The 8,257-nt window shown below is 39.6% G+C and overlaps 1 protein-coding gene across 2 annotated transcripts; it reads left to right on the plus strand.

Moving 5' to 3' along the window:
* The first annotated feature begins 305 nt into the window (after window positions 1-305).
* Window positions 306-7,633, plus strand: LOC128195574 (bifunctional aspartate aminotransferase and glutamate/aspartate-prephenate aminotransferase-like). Of its 2 annotated transcripts, XM_052873573.1 has the most exons (4): window positions 306-747; window positions 6,084-6,156; window positions 6,295-6,370; window positions 7,389-7,633. In XM_052873573.1, exons 1-4 carry the CDS (start codon window positions 662-664, stop codon window positions 7,514-7,516), a joined length of 363 nt encoding a protein of 120 aa, XP_052729533.1. In that variant the 5' UTR covers window positions 306-661; the 3' UTR covers window positions 7,517-7,633. The 2 variants fall into 2 exon arrangements, with proteins under 2 accessions (XP_052729533.1, XP_052729534.1); XM_052873574.1 differs by lacking the exon at window positions 6,295-6,370.
* Window positions 7,634-8,257: the final 624 nt, after the last annotated feature.

Here is an 8,257-nt window from a genome sequence, read left to right on the forward strand (position 1 = left end):
TCTACACTGTACACATTGTCACTAGTGGAAAAAAATGATTCTATGACGACTTATTATAATAGATGAAATCCACCTACCATAATAAGCTGACAGGTGACATTTTTGTAATAAAAGAAAGAATTATTATGATATACTTTGAAAAACCTACCAATAATTATGGTGGCAAAATTGAAATTATATTCAAAACGTTATAATTGTTGATTCATTACCTCTCATAATAAGCCAAAGACGATGACATTTTTGTAATAAAATTCAAAATATTATGAAAGGTAGTAAACTACCAATCATGGAACTATAATCCCTAATCCATGATCAATTTCTCTCTTCATTTCGAGTTGACGTTCGTGCCTCCATTTCTTTCTTTTTTCATCTTCTCTTCATTTTCAACCATCTCTGTCAGAATCATTTTTTTTTCTTCACATCACGTTCTCCCCTCCGTACCTTCCTCCTCTATGGCCTCCGTGCATAGACGAAGAGTGGGCGAGGGAGAGTGCGATCCTTCAAGAGAGAACTAGGAACCCTAATTCCTTTCTTCTTCAATTTTTTTTTTGTTTTTCTTGAATTAATCCCTAGAACCGAGAATGAAGGGAGTTGAGAGGCACACCCAAACCTTCTTTCGCGAGTGAAAATCACCAGCGCCAGTACTCAGATAACTTCCTCGATGGCTCTTCCAATGGCAACAGGTGGCTCCAATCGGCTGGCCTCCAACACCTTCAATCCTCCATCAATCAACTTCCTCCGCTTCAGGTGATTTCATTTTCTTTTCTCTCTCTTTCCATTTCGCTACCGATCTTCTGTTCGACCGTTTGGCGTAAGTGTTTTGGTCCGATTTCATGAGATTTGTTTCGCTTTTGGAATGCGAGCAAGACTATAACTGGAAGAATGTACTGGAACGCGTAGAGGAGCTTTAACGGAGGGACCTGCCCAGGCAAAGAGGAGTAGGAGTATAATTTATACTGCTAACAAGGCGCTGTGTTTCTGTTAGGCCCACCATTTCTCCTAACAGGTCCAATATGGTTGAACAGCCAAATCTAGAGAATATTCAAGAGGAAGCAAAAAATGATGCAAAACCCCAACGAATTCGAAAGAAACCCATTTACCTCAAGGATTATGTAACCAAATGATTACGTGGCAGTATCTGTGGGAATTGGTTAGGCAGGAGAAAACATGTCTAACAAACTTTATTCTTTTTACATTACATGTTTCTTGTATGGTGCTATAAAGGCACTGTTTTTGTTTGAGAAAGGGGAATAAAAAATCTGCATAATTCTTCTCTGATATTTTGTTTTTCTCTGATTATTCCAATCTGAATTCTGTTAAAACCTTTCATTGGTGCTTTCGTTGAGCCTCTTCCTCCCATGGCAGACTCTTCTGACATTTTTTCTTCCCTTGACAAAAAGCTGGAGCAAATTCTTCTCTCCCAGGCCAATTTCTCAAACACGTTACATGACATAGTTGCTCGCACCTCTCTTTTGGAATCCAAAATCCCTATATCACCTCCCCATCAGCAACACACCTCTGCTCGTCCTCTTAAGTTCGACCTTCCTTCTTTCAACGGTAATGATGCATTGGGTTGGATCTTCAAGATCACCCAGTTTTTTGATTTTCACATAACACCACCGGAGTAGAGAACCCAGATTGCCTCCTTCTACCTGGAGGGACCTGCACTTGCTTGGTACCAATGGATGCATAATAATGGCCTCCTTACCTCTTGGGATGCTTTCCTCCGTGCCTTAGAACTGAGATTTGCACCATCCAAGTTTGACGATCCGATCACTGCACTTTGCCGCCTTACTCAAACTCAGACCCTTCACGATTATATCTCTGAGTTCGAGTCGATCGCCAACCGCATCTCAGGGTATCCATCCAGCTTTTACCTTAGCTGCTTCATCTCCGGCCTTAAGCCCCACCTTCGACGAGAGATCACCGCCCTTCAACCCGCATACATGCCACAAGCTGTGGCGATCGCCAAATTACACGACGACAAATCCAAACTTTCCCCATCCCCTCTGTCCTTCACCAAATTCTCTAGATCGCCACCACTAACCACCACTTCCACCACCCCGAAACCACTTCCACCACTACTCCCCACACCTCCCTCTAAACTACCCATTAAATGCCTCACTGAAGTTGAAATGCAGGCACGCCGTGAGAAGAACCTTTGCTATAATTGTGACGAAAGGTATACACGTGGGCATCGTTGTAAGTCCTAGTTCCTCTTGCTCATCGTTGCTGACCCTGATGATGTCTCTGAGACAACCGCAAAATTAGATTGTGACCCACCAGATAACCCAACTTTGGAAGCAGGATTGATCAGCCTCCACTCTTTCTCGGGTCATTGGACTCCTAGAACCTTTCGGATCACGGGCTCTATTAATGGTTATGAAGTACAGATCATGGTTGATAGTGGTGCAACTCACAATTTCATCCAGACTAAGGTAGCTCATTTTCTTAACCTTGCACTTGAGCCCACCTCTAGTCCACTAAGAGTCATGGTGGGGAATGGGGAATTCTTACCTTGCACTACTTTTTGTCCTAAGGCCCACATTACATTAGCCTCTCTCGAATTCCCTATTGATCTATACTCCTTGGATCTCTCTGGCACTGATGTAGTATTAGGGGTTCAATGGCTTACTCAAGTTAGCCCATTCATTATGGATTATAACGGGCCCTTCATGAGATTTATGTGGGAGGGTAAGATGATAGAAATCAAGGGAGAACAAGGTCTAAACCCTACACCTATAACAGCCCACCAACTTAAACGCCTACAACACACCAATAGAGTAGAAGCACTTTTTCAACTCAAACTGGATCCTTCTCCATCCATCCATTCTCCTACTTCACATATACCTCCTTTGCCTTCTAATACTGCTATCCCTTCATCTTCTACTCCTCAACTAAAAAACTTAATCACCACCTACTCTGTTTTATTTTCCCCGCCAACCACCCTTCCCCCATCTCGTTACACCGACCATTCCATCAACCTTTTACCCAACACTGCTCCCATTTCAGTGCGTCCTTACCGATACCCCCATTTTCAGAAGCAAGAAATTGAGGTCCAGGTTCAAAAGATGCTGGACTCGGGGTTCATTACTCCAAGCACAAGCCCTTATTCTTCCCCTGTTCTTCTTGTCAAGAAGAAAGACAATACATGGAGATTTTGCGTCGATTATCGAGCACTCAACGCTGTCACCGTTAAAGACAAATTTCTAATTCCTACAGTCGATGAGCTTTTGGATGAACTTGGTAATGCTACATGGTTCTCGAAACTAGATCTTTTCTCGGGTTTTCACCAAATCCTGATGTTGCCTACTGATTCCTCTAAAACGGTGTTCCGCACCCATAGCGGCCACTTCGAGTTCAAAGTCATGCCCTTCGGATTGTGCAATGCACAATCCACCTTTCAAAATACCATGAATGACTTGTTCCGCCCTCATTTACGTCGTTTTATTATCGTCTTTTTTGATGATATCCTTGTCTACAGCACCACCTTGGAGGACCACATCTCTCACTTGGAAACCGCTTTCAAATTGCTCCTTGCAAACAGTTTTCGTCTCAAGGGTTCCAAGTGTTTCATAGGGCAACAATCGATTCAATATTTGGGTCATGTAGTCTCGTCACAGGGTGTCACACCAGATCCGTCAAAGGTCCAAGATATCGTTGATTGGCCGTTGCCAAACACTCTGAAGTCCCTGCGTGGTTTTCTTGGACTCACAGGGTTTTACCGCCGATTTGTAAAGGGGTACGCCTCTATTGCTTCTGCTTTAACTGATTTACTTAAGAAGGATAACTTCATATGGTCTGCTTCGGCTACTACGGCTTTTGAGAACCTTAAAACCACTGTTACTACTGCCCTAGTATTGGCTCTGCCACGGTTTGATTTAGCTTTCACTATTCAAACAGATGCCTCTGGTTTTGGTATGGGGGCCGTTTTATCACAGGAAGGACACCCAATTGTTTTTTTCAGTAAGCAATTTTGCCCTAAATTGCAACATTCATCAACGTACATCAGGGAACTCTATGCTATCACATCTGCCATTCAGAATTGGCGCCAATACTTGCTCGGTCGCCACTTCATCATATACACTGATCAACAAGCCATCAAGGAATTGTTATCTCAAACTTTCCTAACTCCTGACCAACAATCCTATGTAGCCAAATTATTGGGATTCGACTTTGAGATACATTATAAACCAGGAAAAATAAACACCGTTGCTGATGCACTTTCCCGTGTTTCACCTAATGCAGATTCATTTTTCCTCATTTCTGTGTCTCACATGGACTTTCTCCAAGATCTTGAATACACTCTCGCATCTGATACTACTTTCTTGGATCTTAAGAGTAATATTTTGCAGGACCCCTCCATGTTCCCTGACTTTTCCATTCAACAGGATCTGATACTTTATAAAGGGAAAATTTGGCTTCCTAAGTCTTGCTCCATTATTCCCTTGATCCTCCAAGAGTTTCACTCGACCCCTTTGGCTGGTCATCCAGGCGCTACTCGTACACTGGCTAAAATACAGGCTAATTTTTATTGGGAATGTATGCGAAAATACGTCATCTCTTTCGTTGCTCATTGCACCACTTGTCAACAAACAAAGATTCCCACCCAACGTTCCTCTGGCTTGCTGCAACCTATCCCTCCTCCGTCACGTTGCTGGGAAGATCTTTCTCTAGATTTCATAATTGGACTGCCTCCATATCAGGGCCACTCTACAATCTTGGTTGTGGTGGATCGATTTTCTAAAGGTGCACATTTTGGTATGTTGCCCCGCTCATTCACCGCCACTAAGGTTGCTGATCTCTTTACTAATATGGTGTGCAAATTACATGGTCTTCCTCGGAGCTTAATTTCAGACCGTGATCCTATATTTCTTACTCACTTTTGGAGGGAACTCTTTCGTTTGAGTGGCACCAAACTGCGCATGTCTACAGCTTACCATCCTCAAACAGACGGACAAACCGAAGTCGCAAATAATATTCTCCAACAGTATTTGCGTTGTTTTGTCCATCACAGACCATCTCTATGGGGAAAATTCCTTCCTTGGGCAGAGTGGTGTTTCAACACCACCGTTAATTCCTCTACTGGTTTCACTCCCTTCGAAGTTATGTTCGGTCGCTCTCCACCAAACATCCCTCAGACTTTGGTTAAGGATACTACCAATGCTGCAGCCCAGTTTGAAATCAACTCATGCGAAGAAATTATTCGCAAATTGCAGTCCAATCTTCTAAAATCTCAGCAAGCCATGAAACATTGGGCAGACTCTCACCGGCGTGATGTTTACTTCAACATTGGTGACTGGGTTTATGTGAGACTTCGTCCACGTCGCCAACACTCCCTCACTGGTCAGTACCTTGGCAAATTACAAAAAAAGGTTCTTCGGTCCCTATCAGGTTCTTGAAAAAATAGGTGACGTGGCCTACAAATTGGACCTTCCTTCTACTGTCAGGATACATAATGTGTTCTATGTAAGCCTTCTTAAGCCTCACCAGGGTCCTCTTCCTTCCCCTCAACCACTAAGTCTTCCACCGGACATTGAAGACAATCAACCAGTACTCACTCCTACTGCCATTTTAGATTGGAAGTTGTCCACCGACACAACTGCTCCACAACAATTGGTTTTAATTCAATGGCAGTGCCTTCCTTTGGAAGAGGCCACCTGGGAACCATGGGCACATATTCAAGCCCAATTTCACCTTGAGGACAAGGTGAATCTCGAAGAGGAAGGAGATGTTAGGCCCACCATTTCTCCTAACAGGCCCAATATGGTTGAACAGCCAAATCTAGAGAATATTCAAGAGGAAGCAGAAAATGATGCAAAACCCCAACGAATTCGAAAGAAACCCATTTACCTCAAGGATTATGTAACCAAATGATTACGTGGCAGTATCTGTGGGAATTGGTTAGGCAGGAGAAAACATGTCTAACAAACTTTATTCTTTTTACATTACATGTTGCCTGTATGGTGCTATAAAGGCACTACTTTTGTTTGAGAAAGGGGAATAAAAAATCTGCATAATTCTTCTCTGATATTCTATTTTTCTTTGATTATTCCAATCTGAATTCTGTTATAACCTTTCAGTTTCCAGGGACCTACCCAGGCTCAAAATCTTAGGGACTCGCTTGTTGAAGCAAAGTCTAGTATTGTGGTCAAGGTGTGATTCTTTTTTTCATTTGTTGTTTAGTTTAGTTTTGTTTTTATATAATATATGAATGTATGCTGAAATTGTTGATTAATAGTTGGCTGGCTGATTAAATGTATTGTTTGTCGTTTCTATGATTTAAAAATGTAGATTGGACTTAGGAAGGGTTCTCGTTCCTGTGTTGAAGCTCGAGTAGTCGGGTTTACTGAGGAGAATGAGACTATTGGTGAGATATGGGAAACTATCTCGGGCAGTGATCTTGTGATGTTGTTAATTTTTGATTCCGCACAAGTTAATTAGTGTAACTCAATGCTTTATAACAATGTGATACAATTTGTTTTCTAATTAGTAGTTACTATATTCTGACAAGTCTTGCTTTATCTATTGCCACCATTAACTAGTAAGTTCTTGGAGAGAATAAATGTGGAAAACAAAACCTTCTTCTGTGCTAGGTTTTCATTTTCTAGTTTTTGGTTTTAGTCTACACTTTTAATGAAAAGCATTCTCAACAATGGTTAGAAGCACTATATGATTTTTTATTATTAGGAATGGAATGTATCACATCTACAAGGGAAAACTAAATTTGATCTGTGATAGTCTTGGACTCTTGGGATATTTAACTCATTACTCATCATGGCCATGTAGAAGAATTCTTTCTTTGGAATTTTAGACTGTTATTTTTCATATCTTTTTTCTAATGAGAATATGTCATTAATATATGCATTGGACAAGATTGCTTTCGGTTCTTGTATTCTTCATGCCTTCATATGTTATATTACTGTACAACTATAACAATGTCCTTGTTTTTATTGTTCTTTATTTATCTTGTTACAAATTTCCCAAATGAGGTCAATTGATCCATATAGCCAATTCCATTAACCGAGATAAGGTTTAATTGTTGTCTTGTCATCAGTCACAAGACTAAATATTCATTTAAAAAGCAATGACTGACATCTGTATTTCTTCCATCATGTTGCCTTGAAATCTCTCAGTGGAATTATGAAGAAATTAAAAACACAATTGCTTCTTCCTTCCCCAATTTCAATTGTATAGAACAATGCATGCCTTTGTTACCATGTATTTTAATGAAATTGTACAAAACAATGAAATTTGCTATTTAGTACTCTCAAATGATCCGAGTCAAAGTTCCTACTCTTCTGCCCTATTCCCCTGTTTATCCTTTTTCCTTTTCTAACTAAGTATTGATACTTTTGGGGATATCTAACATATTTTATGGAACGCAGTTTACTTCAGGAGCAAGCAGCATATCTCAGAAAGCTGCAGTTGCTACATTAGGATTAGGCTATGCAGGAGGAGAAGCTGTTTCTACCATGGTAAAAGCTTTCAGGGAAAGAAGGGATTTCTTGATTGAAAGATTTAGAGACATTAGAACTAAGTGGGCTTCTTTTATTTTAAGTGTTAGTAAATTGTAGAAACTTGACTACAATGTAGTGTAGGTTAATGTTATATTTGAATTTAATATATGGTTTGATGTACAAATTATGTATTAAATATTATTACACAATTTAATGTTTGAAATGAATTTTATTATGTTAGTTTAATTGAATATGTTCATTTCATGTTATATTGATTATAAATTGATTGATGAGATTATAATACAGGAAATTAATTGTAAATTGAATGGATATGACAAAAGTAATAATGATTTGTTTTTTACAAAACAAGTTTTTATGATAGGTGAACAATGTATGTAATAAAAGCTTATTTTTGAAAAATATATATTATGATAGGTGAACAATTACATGTCATAATATATTCTACATATTATGATAGGTGAAAACATCTACAACATAAAACGCTACATATTATGATAGGTAAATCCAGCTGTATCATAATAAATTCGTTATATTATGATTGATAAGTGAAAATCTGTCATAATATACTGGACCTATTATGATAGGTGACAAAAAGTACGTCATAATACGCTGGACTTATTATGATGGAGTTTTCTGTACGTCATAAAATGCGTAGACCTATTATGATGCCTATAACTATGATTTCAGGTTACCTATCACAATAGTTCATTTTTACTTATCATAAAAAGCGATTTTTCCACTAGTGTGTGGTCCCAAATTTGCATTTTTGATTTGTT

The sequence above is a fragment of the Vigna angularis genome, chromosome 2 (assembly GCF_016808095.1).
Source record: "Vigna angularis cultivar LongXiaoDou No.4 chromosome 2, ASM1680809v1, whole genome shotgun sequence".
Lineage (NCBI taxonomy): Eukaryota > Viridiplantae > Streptophyta > Magnoliopsida > Fabales > Fabaceae > Vigna > Vigna angularis.